This window comes from Grus americana, chromosome 2, assembly GCF_028858705.1.
Source record: "Grus americana isolate bGruAme1 chromosome 2, bGruAme1.mat, whole genome shotgun sequence".
Classification (NCBI taxonomy): Eukaryota; Metazoa; Chordata; class Aves; order Gruiformes; family Gruidae; genus Grus; species Grus americana.
The window spans coordinates 120342017-120360925 of NC_072853.1; the positions used below are offsets into that span (position 1 = coordinate 120342017).

Sequence of the window (18909 nt, forward strand, 5' to 3'; positions counted from 1 at the left end):
GATGGAGTGCTTAAAGGGGTGTATTGTAGAGGGAGACAGTCCTTGGCCATCAGGCTGTGAGGATGTGGGACTCTGAGGCACATGAATTAGGTAAAGGAGACAAATAGACTAATAGGACATTTCAGGTATGGGTTGTCTGTCAAATGGAAATGGTAGAGTAAAAATGAGACATAGATACAACAAAAGTATGCTGGTCGTGATAACGAGACCAAGCAACATGCCTATATGAAGCACAAGGAAGGCAGTGTTTAAGGAGTTAGAGATTGTCGGAAAGATCCAAGATGAAAATTATTTTATACGCATCAGTCAAAACATACGTGCAATGAAAGAAAAGAAAACACTTTAACTTTTTTTCCCTGGATATCTCATGCATCTAATGGTTGATTGACGTATTCATTAACAGTAAGTGCATACTTTTAAAGTTCCCCAACAGAGGGCCCATGCTCACATACTAATCCCTGGCACTAACAACTGTATCTGGGCTTTATGAACGTGGTGCTGCACAGATGAGTCTGTGATTCATGTTAGTGTTTCTGAAACAAAGTTATGTTTTAAAATAGCATTTGTGTGCATTGAGGGTAGACTTTCAGTAGATTTCTCCTTTAACTGACTCCCTCCTCCCAAGTTCAAGCAGTGATTCAATCCAGCATCTTCAGTAATGAAACCTCCACATTTTAAATTATGAAGACTCTACTAGTTAAACATTTATAAAGTGCCCAGTGCTGTCACTTCTTTAAATTATTAAAATGTAATGTTTTTATATGAACATCATTATAAATTTATAACAAATGTAATTTGTGGTGATGCAGTGTTCTATGGGCTGTGAATTACTGTCCTAAATTTCACACAGCAGATGCTTTCTCTGGGATGCAATGCCTAGTCGATGAGTTCATATGATGCAGCATAAGAATATCTCGTAATTTGCATACCAGCTCTACGCTGCTTATACAGCTTGCTTTTTTAGACATTTCAGGGGGCATTTTAAGAGCAATGAAGTTGACTCACAATCCTTAGTCTTGTCAAAAGCAGATGATTACCTAAATCCTTAAAAAGAGTACTTCTAGAACTATGTAGTGTTCATTTAGAAGTGGATCAACAGATGCATGTAATTTTATAGTGTCAAACAGCTCCAATGATTTAAAATTCATTTTTTAAAGGAAATATGCAAAGGATTTATGCTGTAAATCCTTGGTAATTGTAATGAATAGACTTATTGCATATTAGAATTGCATCAGAAAAAGATAATTGATATCAAAACCTGCCCCTACCTGTGCTAAACAAAATGCGTGTATAAAACTCCGCCCTGTATACACGACGTGAGGTATATATAAGTGCTGTGAGATTAGTATACTACACAGTGGGGTCCACCAGACTAATAATTTAAACAAATTACATTTTTTTTGTAACTGTAATTTGCTATTGTCCCATATTTCGTCACTGAAAAAAAAGTAGTAGTAATTGAGGTAGAATACCTTGTGCTCATTCTAACTGTATGCTTCCTTTGGGGCTTTTCATGCAAGAGGCCAGTGTTTCCAGGGACGTGCTGGTGCAGGGCACTCTACCTGTCCCCCCGGCAGAGGTTTTCCCTGCGGTGGGCTTTGGGAGAGATAAAGGAAGGATTTCCCAAGGGAGCCTGGGGCCCAGGCTCTGAGTTCTGGAGCAGGAAAAGCTCTGCAGAGCTTACTGGTAAAGCAGTATTTAGTCAGCCCTAAAATTTTAACTAAGACCCCTCAGTGAGTAGCTGCGTGTTGCTTATTCTCATTAGAGCAAACGTCTAGACAAAGCAGATTAGAGTTAAAAAGCAAAACCAAGTTAATCTTTTACAATTGAATAATTCCCATGGAAGTGAGTATATTAACACATCCTCATACTGCTACTTTTCTTCAAAGTACTACCAGTATTTAAATACTATAAAAGGTAATATTTAGCATACTTGATAAAATAATATGTTTACATAAAGCATAAAAGGAATCATTGTTTATAAAGATCAGGGCCTCCTTTTGTCATTTTAAACCAGGATTACAGTTTATATATTTGCAATATAAATGGGGGTATATTCACGTAATGGCACGCAATATTTATTTTCAAAGTCTATAACTATAAGATGATTAAGAATAATTTGTGCCCCATATATCCATCAGATATGTGTGGCCCTGGGTCTGCTAATATAGCAATATTTCTTTTAGCTTGGTGAGGAAAATTCTTATTGCTGAAAAGCAAATTACAGCTGTCATTGAAAGATTTAAATAATATGCCCTCAGGATTGCTCGAGTGGACTGTTGCTCCACTGAGGAGCTCTGATGACATCAGAGAGATGCTCGTGTAATTTATTCATGTAATTGTAGTTCCAAGATGGAGTATATATTACATTTTGAAGGTGATATTATTTAATAACGAATGATTTTATAAATTCTTCTAGTCTCTATATCGCCTTCACCATTATATTTTTTAGGATCCTTTTCTCGACGTGTCTTTTTTATTCTATATTTCCACCTCTACTTATACGTTTTTGATTCTTCTCTCCTGAACCTGATGCTCCTGATTTTTCCCGAAACTTACTTTTTTTTTTTCTTTTTCTCTTTAAAATGCAGCTGAAAGCTTTGTGGGAATTGATGTTGAAATCTGGAGGAGCAAGAATGTTAAAATGCCTACTCTCATCTTACATTTTGACCACTGCAGGTTTCAACAAGATTCTCTTCCCCTTCTTGCAGCTTCATGCTGTAATTTTGCATAACTATTTATGATCTCAAGAGTACATAATTACATTAGCATACTGCTGTATGCTTGTGTGTGTGCACCTATTAGGCTTATATACTGTTCTGTAATCCTTTCAGATTTTCTCATTGAATTATAACTTCTCTTATTTTTTAGTATTTCCATCTACATAATGGCTAAAAGTTTCTAAAATTACTAGGGTTTGAAATACCGTAATTTTCCAAATTTAGTTGCAGAGATTCCAAAAGGTGTCTAATTTCCTGAAAGTACTAATCACTTTCCTGAATATCAGGCCTACAAAAAGTTTCTCTGGTTTAGCATCCCAAATCATTAGGTACTTTAAGTCCTAAGAAAAAAATAAATCATACATTTCTCTTACAAAAGGATTGAAAGAAAAGACCAGAGAAGTGACTGGGGAGCAGAAATTCTATGGGATACTAAGTATTTTGGTTTAACAATTTAAATTCCATTTGAATTTAAGTTTTTTCAGTTTTATGTTTCAAGAAAATGAAGTGTAGTGAAATAGGATGCTGTGATATGAGACTAAACTGTGTGGGAAACCTAACAGTCTTCCTAAAAGCAAAGCTCGCACCGGTAGGCTTTTTGTTTTCAAAGCTTGTATCTGTGTCTTTCTCCGCACTCGCCTTTTAACAAACTGTTTAAATGAGAGATGAACCTAGTAATGAAGTAATCAAGCTTTTGACCCACAAAGTTCAAATGGCTTTGAAATGAGGCAAATTGAATTTGTCCAGCTCTACTTGAAAATAATAGCAGCCAAACATCAACCTGCCAAGATTGTTTTATTCAACTCTTGCCTAATACCTTGTAGAATACTTCAAGAACTTAAAAATTGATGATACTTTTAGTTGAACTTGGATGAGAAAGTAGAATGCAAATGTAATCACTCTGACAGGGATTTAATGACTCTGGGACATCTGGGAGTAAGGCAAGGTGCAGAGGACAGTGGCAGGATGTGGATTGGAATATGAAAGGAGCAGCATTGACTACTGCTGAATACCTGTGTGTGTGAGAGAGAAATAACGATTAGAGGTGAGAAATATAAAGCAGTGATGAACACTATCTCGATACCACGGTAGCACTGCAGTTATGAATATGCGTAATTCCTAAATAATATGAAACTCTTTCGGTTTTGAGATTACTGAATGTACTGATTTTAGTGTGATGTGAATCCTGTGCCCTTCTCTGTACAGCCCATCCCCTCTGTGTGGTTTTGATCCATCTCCCCACCCAACTCACAGGGGTTCAGCTTGCAGCCTCTCTGTTCCAACGGAGAGGAAGGAAAGAGATTGGAGGTGGTTGCACTCCTCAGGTACCTTTCTCTTCCTCTCCCCTCTGATGGACAGGGATGTCTTTCCCACTCCTCTGCAAAGAAACTGGATCAGAGCTGGACTTCTGTGTTATAATGTGCATAGTGGGGAATGTGCTCCGGTGAAATTGTGTGCATTCAGGAAGACTGTGGGGAGAGAGAAATAAAGCAAAAAGCCACCAAAACCACCACATATTGTAGTGTCATCATTGGATGAGGTCTTCTAGGGACGTTTTTCTAGCCACAATCACATTATTGGTGAGAATAGAGAAGTTCTGGCAACCTTACTTGAACCCTCATCCAAAAGATTCAATACTATCATATTTAGCTATATCATGCTAACATCGTGTGAGATGCAAACGCTATTTTTTTAATACTTGTTTAAAAGAAAGCAGAAAGAGTGTTTAAGTTTTAAAAAGAAAATCAACCAAGGTACATGACACAGCTGGGCAACTGTTGGTACCACACTGATAAAGGAGCTATAGGTGCAGTAGTCTCTGCACCCCCCAGTCTTCCATCAACCCTACTGCTCTGCAAGGCAGCCGGTGCAAACACGCTAACCCACGCGGCGTGCTGAAGCAAGCTGGTTCCTCCACGCAGTAAGGGGCCATGCTCCAGCCGGACCTGACGCCACGCTTGCAGTATAGAAAGTATGTATGTCTGGTCTAGGGGCCACCATGTAATGCAATCATCACCTCGGTGGCTCAAGCTGTGTTTATACGGTTCTTAGTACAGTCTTAATTTTGACTGGAAGCTTAAGACCTGTAACTAGAAGGATTAATCAGACAAAAAGAGTGAAAATGAAAAGCAGCAAGTTTTTATCACTTGAGTGGTTGAAAAGGCCCTTTCTTCTTAATCATTCCCTGGACGGTCATTCTTTTAGATGCTGTATCTTATCATTAGTCAGAGTTAAAATAACTTTGTCAGACTAGTACAAATTATTTCAGACCAAACAAACGTTTCCTGATCCTAGCTGTAGAGCAAAGGACAGAATAGAAGGGAAACCTGTTGCCCATACTTAATGGCATATTTCCAGATGTAAGAAAGACCAGCCCTTAAATTCAGTGATGGTGCTGGAGTTGCACACTCTGGCTTTCAGTTCACCAGTACAACAATGCTGATGAAAAATCTAGGGAAACAAGTTATATATTTCTTACATAATTAATACATTGCTAGATCTAATGCTTGAAATATTGAGATGTCTTATGAGAGAGTTGTCACAGCTTTCATCTAAAACTAAAAAAATCAAATAAAGGAAACTAATATTTTCTGCTACTCAAATGGCTTGCAAAGCTCGTTATTTTTGTGTTATTTTTCTGACATTAATCTTTTCACTAAAACCATGTGGTTGAAAATAGAGGGATAATTAGCATTAGCCCATTTATGAGAAACTGCTAGTCACAGAAGCTTATTTATTGTTGTGTACAATTAAAATATGATGTGAACACATGAGAATTTACATTAAAACAAGATTGCAGCTTGTCAGCAGTTTCCTTTGTTCAGCTGTGTGTTTATTAGGCTACAGCTGCTCACCTACTTTTATATGACTTTATAATAATAGTAGCAACATCTTCATTATTGGAGATGTCTAAACCAGTTTGATTACACAACATACAAAGAAAAAAATATATCTGCTATAATCTTTGTTAAAGAACTAGATCTGGAAGTAAGATTATATACCCAAAAAAACCCCAACAACCGACCTTTCTGTCTCATCTCTATATTGGTTTTGGTATGTTGGTTTGGGGGTTTTTTTATTATTATTCCTTGCAGTAAGTGTTGTTTATGCATAGCACCTAAGGTGATTTATGTAGATAATTTTGCTGTTTTATTTGGACAACTTCAGTGCATCTACAAATAAACAACTTGAGACCTGTCCAGAAAAAAGGCACATACATTTCTTCCTAATTCTGTCATTATACAGAGTGATTTCTGCAGTATAATGGTTGGTCTTAGTTTACATATTTAAGGATCTTTGGGACTTGTAGTCCTGTTAAGAGAATCAGCTTCTTTATGTTTCTTGGCGTAGATACGCTATGGAGGGAGGTCACAGTGAAATATCCACACCCTTTTCTGGCTCCTGTAAGTGGATGGGTGGTATTTCAGAGCCTACAGAGAGGAAAGCAAAAGCTTCATCTGTCACTAGTGCCCTGCTGACACACACCATCCTGAATGAAGACAAGACAAGATTCAGGGCCCTTATTTCTGTCTGGCCTGGAGATGTAATCAAGCATAGAGAAGCCATCAGCAAGTCCCAATAAGAAGATGTAAAAGAAAGTTCTGGGAACCTTCCGGGAGCTTTCTAAACTGCAAAGTTTTGTGTTTTCGGGGGTTAAGTAGGGCCATCATGTCTTCTGTGTGCCTAGGGGACATACCAGCACTATTAACTTGTGCTAAGAAGGTTCACATTGTTCTCCGAACAGTCAGAGAAAATACTGGTCCTATTAATTTCTTTTTTTCTTTTTCGCAGTCACAATGTGCAAGACTAGCTATCATGTAAACTTTCTGAGAAGATAGGTATCGACTTGCACAGCTTTCTTGCTGGCTGCCTGTCTCTTCTAGCTGTCACTGTATTTCTGTCTAGAGGGTTTTATTTCTCATACTCAGCATTGTACATAGACGTACAGTCGTAGCCCATGACTTTGAACAGAATCTTAGTCTGGTTTTCTGGAGCAGAAGCAGGATGAATGAATGAACAAGGACTTTGGTCACTATCAAAATTAAGACCTTAAGCATATGCTTCAGGTTCGTTAACGTGAACAGAACGAACTGTGCTTAAGTGATTTCTTGTGACTCCTGATAGGAAGCAAAATTTCCTTTCTTCAGCTTGCTAATGTCTGTGAAAAGGTCCTTTAACATCCCCGCCACCCCTCCCCATTTTTCACTTTTGCTACAGATGAAAAAGGAGCAAACTGTTACTTGTTTGGGAAGTGTTCAGTACCACTGGAGCTATGATAGTAGTCAGTCTGGTATGTACAGCAATGTAATGCTTCCTGCTGCCTTCAGTGTGCGCTGTTCAAATTACTCCTATCTTTTTTATTGTTTGGGAGTTGATGACGAAAGGGTGTCTCTCTGCTTTTTGTTACTTCTGCTGTGAGTTTCTAACGTACCATAAAATCTCACTGCCCTGTATGAACATTCAGTTTAATGCCAAGCAGCGCTTACAACTGTGATCTAGATTCATCACTTCTGATTTTAATGACACATTTCTGCTATTTTTTTTTACCTAAATGTGATATCATTGACAATGATTTAAATGGGCTATGTTCTCATAAATTATTCCATTTGCATAAATTAATTTATGTAAGAATATCTTGATATTGTAATGCTAAAATTATGTTGGTTCTAGCTAAGTAATTACAGGTGTCAATAATTTTCTACAATTATACCACATAATACATAATCATCTCCTTATAGTACTTTCCTAATTCATCTCTAGTCTCAAACCTGGGCTGAACATGTGGGCAGAAACATCTGAGCGACACTGCAGTGGTTTGCCCTCTGATGGCAACTTTTGCATCTTTCGCTCAAATCTGGTTATTAATTTTAAAATGTGGAACAGCTCATAATAATTATTATACACTCCTGTGAAGTCACAGAGGAAAAAAGCCACAAATGTTTTGATGTTCTCACACTTGAAAACTGAGGTTTAAAAAAACCATAGTTTTAACATTGTAGAAATTGCTTGCTGATGACAGTTTAATCATAGGGTTAAAACTGACAGTGATCTAAAGCAAACAAGGAAGGAAGAAAACAGATAGAAATATCACTATACAAAAGCATCTGAGCTTAACCTTGACTAGCAGAATTACTTGGGAGGGTTTTTTGCTATCCCTTCAGCATATAGAAGAGAGACAAGTATGATACTCAGAAAGTGCAGTTGCACCCTGCAGTTTTCAAAAGAAGAAAACCAACTAGATAGTGTCATTGAAACGCAGGGAGAATTAGACATAGTTCTTGAAAGCTTGAATTTTAAATAGTATTAATTATAATGTGATCCAATATGTCTTACTTCTCAGTTAAATTCATATACTTTTATATTATTATTTTATTAGTGATTTATTTTTAACTCTTCAAAATGTACCCCTGCTCTCAAATGTAGCTGATGCCGATTGGTGTGCTTGCACTCAAGTGTACTAGAAACACACGAGAGAGCAAAGCAATACCGTGTTATGAACAGTTTTGTGCACGTCTCCCAAGAAACTCAGCCTTCGGTTATGTGCATGTTTGCAGTGTCACTGAAGAGGGAGTCTATGCAAACATTTTTGTTTGCGTGTTTATTCCGGTTCATATAGTTTTAATCTACTCAATTTCTTACTGTTTGGTATGGATGAATCATTGTATCAAAGCAAAAGTCAGATACTATCCTAGCATGTTTACGGTTATTGAAGATGCAGGTAAGTAGACTTTGGTTCAAACTTGGGAACTGGTAAAAAACTCAAAGCCAATATTTATTTTCTTACAGCTCTTGTGGAAACAACAATGAATAGTGATAGAATGTGATGTGTGTCGAATGAATCTTTTGCAGTGGCCATTTATAAAACAAATAGTATTTCTCTTTACTGAAGCTGACGTCTGGTAGGTAAACTGTTTTCATGCTAATATGAAAAGTTTCAAGGAAGGAAGCGTATGATTTTTGGGGCAGCTTATAATTTTTATCAGTTCACTTCCTTTCTAATTTTCAATGGCAGAATAGTAGCTGTAGTGTACTTTTAAAATATCTAAGATTAAAAAAACCTTCCATTTGTCTACCTAATGTAGATACCTTACTGCTGAAGCTTTCAGTTGTAAAGCTGAACACAACTTTATGGAAAGAAAATATTCAGTGTACATCTTTGAATTTGATGAGTCTGCCGCCTTAACGTAATGACCCCGATTTTTACTTATGTTCAACTAGCATTGGTTTATTGATCAAAGAAAAAGACTGCGGAGGGAAAAGGATCAGACCAAATGAAATATAATTGTAGGGAAAGAGTTTTAGCATAAAAGAGAAAGTTTTAATCCTGAATTATATCTTTTATTTAATTTTTAATTATTTTAAACATTTGTCCTTTATGAAAATCAGTCAAATTTTAAACAAAAATGTTGTTTAGAAATTATATGCTAAGATGCCTTGTACAAAAGGTTAAGGTGCAAAAGACTGGAGACTTTTAAAGCTCAGTTCTTGGCTGGTTTTGTTCCATTGGTGTTATTGCAGTTGTTATATCAAGGAGAACACACTTCACTAATTAATCTGTATTAATAAATAGGTGGATCGTCAATAACTTTCAAAACCCTTCCCCTATTTCTAACGTTAGTCTGAAAAATGGCACTCGTTTCTGTATGAGCTTCATTTTTTAACTAGCAGATTCTACACAAAATGTATTATTCTGTACATGCTGATATTACTGCAAGTGAGAAACTGAAGAGGTCACTGGGTTTCTGGCAGGATGAAATTTCCCCGTGGTATCATTTATCCAGTTATCAGAGAAGCATCTCTGTAAAATGTCTGTATTTAATTGAGGTGATAATTTGAAACCACCTGTCTGCCCCATTCAAGGGCATAGGCAGACTTGTTCATTCAGCTGTTTCACCATTTTGTAAATCAGTAGAGATGGTTTCTTCTCACCTTTAAACATAAAACATCAAAATATTTGTCATAGACTTAAACCTTTTTCAGCTCATACACAAGCGCTGACTAACCCTAACAATAGATGCCAATCCACAGTTCGCCATGCAAGGAAGGACTCTCTCCGCACTCCTCTGCGACCACCAACTTACACGCATCTCTTGGGGTAGCGACGCGTTAGAGCTGTCTGTGGGGCACAGCTGGCCTGTTGTTGCCGCAGAGCTTTTTTCAAACTGCTGCAGCTTGGGTGTTTGTTAGATTAAATTCTAGATGAATTGTCCAGACCACTACTGCTTGCAGTCTGAGCAGAAGCTACGCTTTATGACAAAATATTACATTGTCTCAGCTTTGAGGAAAGAAATAGCAAAGGATCTTTTCTGGACTTGCTCAAGACAACTATTATGGAGATACATGAGCCGGTTTTAGTCTCTGCCTGCAGACACAGAAAACTGTGAAAACAGCACATCCTTTGGAACAGCGGGATTGAATTGTGTGTATTAGCATCCCGTTGCTTGTTCACCATGTACACACGAGAAAGCGTGCCTTCAGTCGTGCAGCTTTCCTTAGGCTTCCTATTTTTGATAGAGACAGAGACTTGTACAATTCCGAATCTGACCACATCCCTAAGAAAAGACTCAATTCAGATGCTTAGGTTTCTAATGCCTTAATGATGGGCTGTCACTGGAGCAGAATGAGGCAGCTTGATTAGTGTGTGGAGCAGACAGAAAATAATGACTGCCTGCTGATTCACCCTGTATTGCTTTTGGGTGACAAAGAGAGTCTAATTCGAGATTTCACATTTTCGTTTGTAAGACTTCAAATTGGGTAAGTCCCAAACCAGCATTGATTTCTGACCCATCCAAGTTTTATTCTTCTTTGTTAGAAGCAGCCAGTCTTGTGTATTGATTGAAGGCATGCTAATCTGCAAGGTCATTTTTGGCCCTGATAACTTTAACCTGCTCTATTTTCTGCTCAGAAAAGTGAAACTGATTTGATTTCTGTTGATCTTACTCCCAAGCATTTTTTACTTTATTCTTTACCTTTAGAGCTTTGTGTTTTTCAAAAGACACCATTCATTTGGGGGGGGGGGGGGGGGAGGGAATTAAAACTAGTATTATATACCGAGGCTTCTGTCAATTGTTCTGATAATGTCAGAATATTTTACTATGTCATTTTTGGTTGGTTTAGCCAAGATGGCTAGTGATAGAATTGGAAGTAAAATTCCTGATTATTAATCCTATAACGTGACCACAGAAAAAAATGCTATATTAAAAAGAAAATTAGAACAATATAGATTAATGGGAAAAAAAGGCATACAAGGTGCTAAACTGGTGTATATAGAGTACTAATCTTCACAGAGGCTGTTAGACAATAAGTGCTTTCAATTCAATTATTGGAAGACCCTTGGCTTGCAAGGAGATGAAACTTATCAGGACTAAATTTTTGTGCACTTTCAATAGGAAATTGTAAATGACCGTTGAGATCAAACATACATATTGATCCAAAGTACCATTATCTCAAGGAAATTGAAAAAACGTGGTTTCAATAAACCTGAAAAGGTCAGCAAATGTTAACACAGTCCTCTGTACTCTTTTACAGTTATACCATTTTGGCATCTTTCTGCAGAACAGGATATGACTGTTACAGGGGACAGGTTTTAGTGCATATTCTGATGAGATGAAGAGTTAAAAACTATTCCAGAAAAGACATTCATCACATTATATGCACTACAGAACAATAATATTATCTCTTACAAATAGATTTCATGCTGAGATACCTTCATCTTAGTCTGGCAATTGAGATGCAAACTAGAGATTAATTTGTATTTTGAGATGTTGTTGCATAAATATTATGAGAAATCTGTTCATTGGGTTGGGTTTGGTTTTTTTTGTTGCACAGCTCTGTTGTTCTTTTGTACAATTAACCACGTATCAATCTTCCAAGATACAGATACAGCATGAAATAGTCATTCTTGTTTATTTAAGCACTTCCCACATTCACAAGACTAAGAAAGGCTCAGCTCATGTAAATCAGCAAAGTGGCAGTGACACAGCAGAGCTGCACTGGTTTGTACAAGCTAAAAACTTCTGCTGTATTAGTCCAAAAATGCCAGGAGTGGGGAACTTCTACATCTTATTGAAGTTAACAGACTTTGGGCTTACTCACTGTCTTGCCTGATTAGGCCCACAAGCTCAGCATTCCTAATTTTCAGATATATAGACAAACTACTGCTTCGTAATAATGGGAGAAAGCTATGGCTGCGTATATTAAGATTGGTTCCAGTAGAGCTTGCTTCTAAATTGAAGTGCATTGTGACTTTCCATCTACCTCTCATTCTGTGTCGCAGATGTGTAAACTGAAAATATACAGTAGGTTTAGAATAATGTTTTAAATATAAAAGGCTTTTAATAGCTGTTGTGCTACTCTGGTTGATGAAACAAAATGGGAATTACAGAAGCCAAGCATTTTGATCAGTGTATCTAAGTTGCACTTTAATAATGGAATACATGTAAGAATTAATAGCAGAGATATGTTCATAAGACTAATCTGAAAATTGTCCATATTGACTTGTGAGGCACCCTGCTATCCCCATGGAGAGAATATAACCACTTAGAGAGATGAGAAGAATGCGACTGAGGCCAGCGCGGCCAACTTACTGGTATATGCAGGGCCTGAATCAAATATTGCCAGTACTTAACAAGTAATGCTTCTTCATTTGCATATTGATGTGTTTACAAATAGTGGTTAGTTCCATTTGTATTGGAAGTGCTATATTCTTATTCTTAACCATGCCCTTAGAAAAACTTTTTCTTTTTTTTTTTTTCATAAGAATGAATTCCTCCTTGTGCCAATCCCTTCCACCCACGCACCCTGCATATGCACACAGTAATTTAGCATGACATTCAGAAAGGAAAAAAACCACCATTTACAATCAAGACATCAACTTATGTTTTTAAATTCAGATTATAGAAGTTCAGTGCCTGAATTTGCATAGAAAATGTCTGGTTTGCATAATAACTTGAAATCTATTTTGCTTCTCTAATATTTGGTTTTAAACTCCATTTAATCATATTTCTTTCTGGAAGCCACTGAAGCATTAATACTTAATTCTGGTCAAAATATTTGGGTTGGTGATTTTCCATCCTCTTGGATTGCAGGCCTCTGGGATCCAGAAGATTTTCCCCTGTTCTTGCTTTGGTTTACCAATTATTCAGGCCCTTCTGGTGGAGTTAATAATGGATGCTGGGAACTAAGTTTGAATCTCAGCTGAGATTGCACTGAATACTGTCTGTAGACCAGTAAGTTAACTTTGAGATTTATGTTTATAGAGGACATATTTTGTAAGGATTTTTCCAGCCTGTCATAACAGCATCAAAAAAGTCTTTCTGCTCAGTCAGCAAGGACTTTGTATGCATGACACACTGTAGCCAAACTGTACTCTTCTCAAAATGATATAATTTAAGATGTCAGGAAATTGTAGGTTAGCGTTTGTACAGGATCAGGCACATTAAAGTAACTCTGACAAGCCGCATTGATTCTTAGGACTTTCTTTCTCTCCATAGATAACTTTTAGCTATGTAATTACCTTATTTGGAGAAATAATTTATTTTCATTCCTTTCCTTCCAGTATTTTTTCTTAACTCAGTGTTTCAGTGAACAATAATGTCTTAAAAAAGATCAACAATTCTTTAACTTCGGAAGTGAAATACTTGCATGTCTGTGAACAATCTAGTCCAAATACAATACTGCAGACTTTCCTGTGCCAGTACAGATGTCAGAATGTGAATTAGGGGAGGTGGTGCCTGCATCCTGGTTTTCTTATTACAGAGAAATATTACAAAACCAGAATGATTCAAAGACCTGAGGATTTTAGTTACTCAAACAGATTAGATCTGCGAGGACTGTATTCCTTAGGAAAGAGTAGACTAAGAGACCATAGTGATCTATTTTGAATCCTGAGAAGATGAGAAAGGATGAGTTATCAGGTTATTTAAATAAAGTAAGACCAGTACAGGGAGAAACATTCATTTCTCTGAAAGGAGATGAGGACTAAAGAAACGCATGTAGATTTCATTTCACTTAGAAAATAGCTGAAATATTTAATAATTTGCCAGGTGTAGCAATCCCTAAAGTTACTTGCTACTAGTAGTTAAAAGTAAGGATGAGGTAATGATCCAGATTTATTAAAACTGAAGTTTAAATTAAGTTTGGAGTGGAGTTCAGATGTGAATGTTCAGAATTTCAACAGCTTTTCTTAGGAGAAGTCATCTACCAGAGCCAGAAACAGGTCACAAGATTGTATTTTTAATGGATCAGGTTTCATGAACTCCATTGTTTATTTATGACTCCAGATATTTCTGCAAATTGGATCTGAAGTTTCTGTATAATATCTTTTCTAATAGGCTTTTATCAGAACAGATCAGAAAACAGATGTGAATAACCAAAAGCCAAAGATATGACTATGTTTGAATAGAAATAATGGAAAAATATCCCTCTACCTCACGAGCAAGATTCACGTCAGAGCAGGGTATAAAGATCACTACTCTGAGGTCTTGCCACACTTAAAACTGTGCTACACTAACTAGGTTGGCACAGTTGTGGTGCAAACCTCCCTAGTACTGATGCAGCATATGGTGAGAGAAGAAGCTTTTTTTGTTGGCAAAGGTACCAGCTGCCTCAAATCTCTGAGTGGCATCAGCCCACCTGACAAATGCCCTCTCATCTTGGCCTAGCTGTAACATAAAGCATAAGGACCCAAATAACCTGCTCCATTGAAAAACAAGCAAACAAACAAAACCCCAAAATCCCACCCAAGAGACACAAGTGTCTTAACAAACAGCAGCTAGTGAAAATTGAAAACAACCAGCATTTAGAAAGATGCTGTTTTAAAAAGACCGTGTTGTATACCTGTAAGAGTGTTGGTGTGATGCCGAGCCTTTGAGGTCCCTATCCACCCAGTTCCAACTGCAGCGTTGGAAGTAAGGTTTCTTATCCATCTGACATCTCCAAAAAAAATTTTCAGATTGCAACCAAAATTTCCTCCTTTGCTTAATATAAATCGCTGCCGAGGATAATTTGGACTAGCTGTGCTGATTTTACACTGCGGTGAACGAAGAACAGTCATGAATAACTCATCAAGCTGGGAGAACGGTAACACAGAGTCTGGTGTACAGCAGTGTCTGAAATCACTGTATCTATTTTTGCAGTGACTGTTAGACTGGGATATTACATGAAATTAAAATTTTGATAAAGAAACACAGTTTTTAGCTTCTACACAAGTCAACAAGTTTATATAAAGACTTTGGGGGAACAGTAGCTTCACAGTTGTCTGTTAATGGGAGTGGAGAAATAAGGGGGTTTTTCTGCTAGGAGTTTCCATAAAATGGGGTGTGATTTCACAAGGTTTCAGCTCTGGCCACAGCTGAAAAGGAGTGGGCTCCCTCCTCTCCCTGGCTCTCCTCCTCCCTGCCCCTGCTGCCCAGTTGTCTTGTGCCTCCCGCCAGCTTCCACTCTCGTCTGACCAGGAGATGTGCCAGTTCCGCTTGCTGACCTGGCAAAGAGCAACTGCCACCCCAGGTAGTTTTCTGCCACTTTAGCAAGCTGAATTAGTTTAATGTGAGATCGGATGACTGCTAGGACCTGTCTCTTTCTGTAATAGCAAACTCTTAATTTGTATCAGGAGATTTAGTAAAGCTGTGCCCTTAGGGTGAGGTTTCACAAGACGCCTGAGCCATTTTAGCAGCTTGCTGCTGTCAAAAGGAAGAATCCCCCAGGTACATGTTTCCCCGTGCTTAGCACTGCCCCCTCTTTCAGCTGGTTCAGCTCACTCAACTGGCAGAAAATGAGCCCAGCAAAAAAAAGTGAACAGCTTTATGTCAGTTTAGTGAGTTAACTGAACTCACAGAGGTACCAGACAAGTGCCAGAGCCAGCGCAACTGTGGACCGGCACTGGGAAGACTCAGCAGGGAAGAAGGGGGGCTGGGGGGGAGTCAGCCTCTTTGAGCAGCAGAGGGATGTGAGGTTGGCTCAGCTGGCTTGTGAAACCACACGTTACTTCAAACATTAACACAACCATTTTCTCGTTGTGAGGATGCACTCTGGAATTCATTTTAAAGATTTTAAAAAAATATTGTGGCACTCAAAGAGGGCAGAAGATATACCTTTTTACCACAACAAAATGGTTCCAAAGGAAAGGTGAAAGAGAATAAACAGAAATGTAGTTTGGAGCTGTTGGGAGCCAAGGACTATCTACACTGTGTGCCGAATAAAGGCATTCTTGTTGGTTAAATTTTTTATGCAGTCTAACACTTCTGCAAGGAATGCTGAGTTTCCAGCAGTTTCCTCCTTGAAATGAAAAGAAAAAAAAAAAGAAAAAAAGAAAAAAAAGAGGTGTTTCTGTAGCCATTAACACCTTACTACTACTTTCAAATGAGTCTAGTAGGAGAGCTGATGGAGCTGTGGCAGCTGGAGGTAAAACTTTCCTGGTGAGTAAGCTTGAAACATTAAAGGGTAAAAATCATAAAGGAGAGCTTGGTTAATGTCCTTAGAGGAAAAAGTATAAGATACGGAAAACAGGGCAGTGACTAAAAATCAGTATCAACACAGTGGCTGGATCACTGCTGGTATCAGTTGGCATTGCTCTGTTGAAGTCAGTCCTGCTGCACTGCAGACCTGAAGGAGATTTGCCCAGCAGAGCTATCTGGGGAAACCTCCCCCTCAGCTCCACAGCAGAGCGCCACCTTAACTCGATATTCAGATGGAAAAAGTCACTGGGGCAAGGCAACTTTTTGTCGGGATAACTGTGTCTGTGGGAAGGTTTTTGCCAACATTGTTAATGATACGGTTTCGCGATTGCTTTAAACCAGCCTGTGTGTGGGCTGGCGTCAAAAAGGGAGGTCCCAGCCATGTGTTTCTGCCGCCTCTCTGGTGCCAGTATGAGCGTGAGTGGTAAACTGTAAAACTAACCTAGGGGAAAAAAGCATGGGAGGGGTTGGCCAGATCGCATCCCTGATTTCTCACCATCTGATTGCACAAATGCCAGCGCTGGCGCAGAGGAGGGCTGGGGAGATTGGGGGGGGGGGCAGAGGGGAAAGGCCCCCCTGACTTGGGCTGATTTACAGTGATGGAGAAGCCGGGGGCAGGGGGGGATTTTTTTTTCATTCTGTCTAAATGAATCATATCATCATAGCACATTTCAGGACAGAGATTCTGCCCGAGAGGCATTCGGCACTTAGGAGGTTGGCCCGGATCTTGCTCCATGTAGGTCAGCGAGGAGTGCGGTCTCTCGTTCCCAGCATATCGCTACAGCTACTGCCAGCAAGAACGCAGGATTTCTTAATTAATTTTGCTCTGTGTAATACAGCACACACCTAAGCCTCTGATGGAGTGCAACCATAGTTTCCAGTTTAACAATGTATCAAGGCGTGTCATTAATATACAGTTACATATGCTAAATCCTGTCTTATGTAAGCAATAACACACAACAAGGTGTGTTTTTTGTCAGCTAGTATGCATACATCTTGGATGTACTGGGGCAGCAGTGTTGCTGAGGGCTATAACACACCCAGGGCGTGGGTGTATTAGCTGACTAATACACATTTTGTAGTGTTGTTGTGCTCATTAAATATATTGAAGGGAAAAGTTTTAAAGTAAATTAAAATCTAAATTGCAAAGAATTAGCCACAGCATAACTGGAAGTGAGCAAACACATCTCAAAGAAGTAACCAAAACTGCAGAAGTGCTCGTACCTTTGAAACTCCCCCTTTTGTGCATCTTCTTCACAGGTAACAGCCAGGGGTTGTGGTTATTTGGCTGTGGAAGCAGCTGGCCCACGTTTGCTGAGCCATTAGTCCCTTGCACGTTGCCTTGGGTCACTGTCCAACACTGTAAAGCACAGCTATAGCTGCTGCAAGTCAAGGGCAGGTTCTGTCACAAATACATTTAAATTGGACACTCAGTTTTGCTTGGCAATTGGTAGGGGTGGCATGTCAGAAACTGAGGAAAAAAAACCCAACAAACACTTGTTCCTAATCGTTTCCACCTCTTGTGCAGAGTCTGGTTTCCCTGATCCTTTTCCTCATCTTGCATGTTTGTTCATGAAGAGGAAACAACCTGAGGACTTCAGTACTGCATCTGCACTTTCCCCCTCTCTGCGTGGAAGCAGCATGCTTTTCCACAGTGTAGTGCAACTTCCCAGAGTACCTATCTTCCCAACCAAATGTTTGCCACAGCCTTAAAAACACAAAAGAAAGAAGCATCAGACAGCTTACTGTGATGGAGCTTTTTCCCCTTTTCTTGTGGATGAGATTGTATGATGAAGTTCATCTTTATGTCATTAAGTACAGCTGAAATAACTTTCCTTAATGGCTCACCAGCCCTGCTCTGTCTGAAAACGGTGAAGTTGTCCTGGCCTGAGTCACAACTCTAAAATGACTACTCATATATATGGGAAAAAGGTTTGTGAGAACACCTCGTTTCCTTTGTATCTTTATCTGAAATCCATTTTCTGAGGGTTTTTTCAGGTATCTTAGGAAAGAAACATTTTGACCTTCATATTTAGACCCTTGAAATTTCAGAAAGAACAGTTAAATTAAATTAGTAGTTACTTTCACCATGTTTATGGGCAGGTGATTTTGCTGGGAGTTAGATCAGGCCCTATTTGATGAGTCATTCCCAGTTCATTGTTGGGGAGGTGTAAGTTGTGAGAGTTACAGCTGCACAGGAGGGTAACATGATTCTGCTGGGTTTAGTGCTCTTCGCTTGTTGGGGGTCTTGCACTTCTAGCTCAAATATTTCTACTCTGTATTTTGTAGTATGCTTATAACCAGGTTCCAATTTCCAGCTCTACAATGCTTCATTCTTGCTCAGAGAAGGAACATATTACTGTTGGTTTTTTTTTTTTTAAAAAAAGTACTATCTCTGCTGGTTTTTCAGTCCTTTTGCTATTTAAGACTTTTGATATTTAAAGCTAATGTTGGTAATCTTATCATGCAAACACCTGCTTTCCTTCAACTCTGAAACTGTTTTTTTGGCTCAGAGAACATCTATTAGATGTTTGCTTTTGACTTGATGTTAAAGTGATCCAGAACTGAGTGGCTAACAGTTAGCAATGTGTCAAGGATGCCTGTTCATATTTGTTCCACCATTGATATTGCCCTAGAGATGAAAGAACCTTCCATTCCCCCAAAGTCATCTGATCTTCCAACACTTTATTTACTTATTTATTAAAATGAGTTACTGATAAAATAAGAAACTTTAA

The 18909-nt window shown here is 38.5% G+C and overlaps 1 protein-coding gene across 6 annotated transcripts in view; it reads left to right on the forward strand.

Moving 5' to 3' along the window:
• The window catches only part of ULK4 (unc-51 like kinase 4), a 257174-nt gene that overhangs the window by 209648 nt on the left and 28617 nt on the right, over positions 1-18909 (forward strand). The window contains exon 35 of one of the 6 annotated variants that reach the window (XM_054814071.1): positions 8508-8615. The exons of the other annotated variants lie outside the window; for them this stretch is intronic. Within the exon in view, the coding sequence (XP_054670046.1) occupies positions 8508-8528 (21 nt within the window). The 3' untranslated portion in view covers positions 8529-8615. Of the gene's footprint in view, positions 1-8507; positions 8616-18909 lie in introns of those variants that run through there. 6 annotated transcript variants of the gene reach the window in all.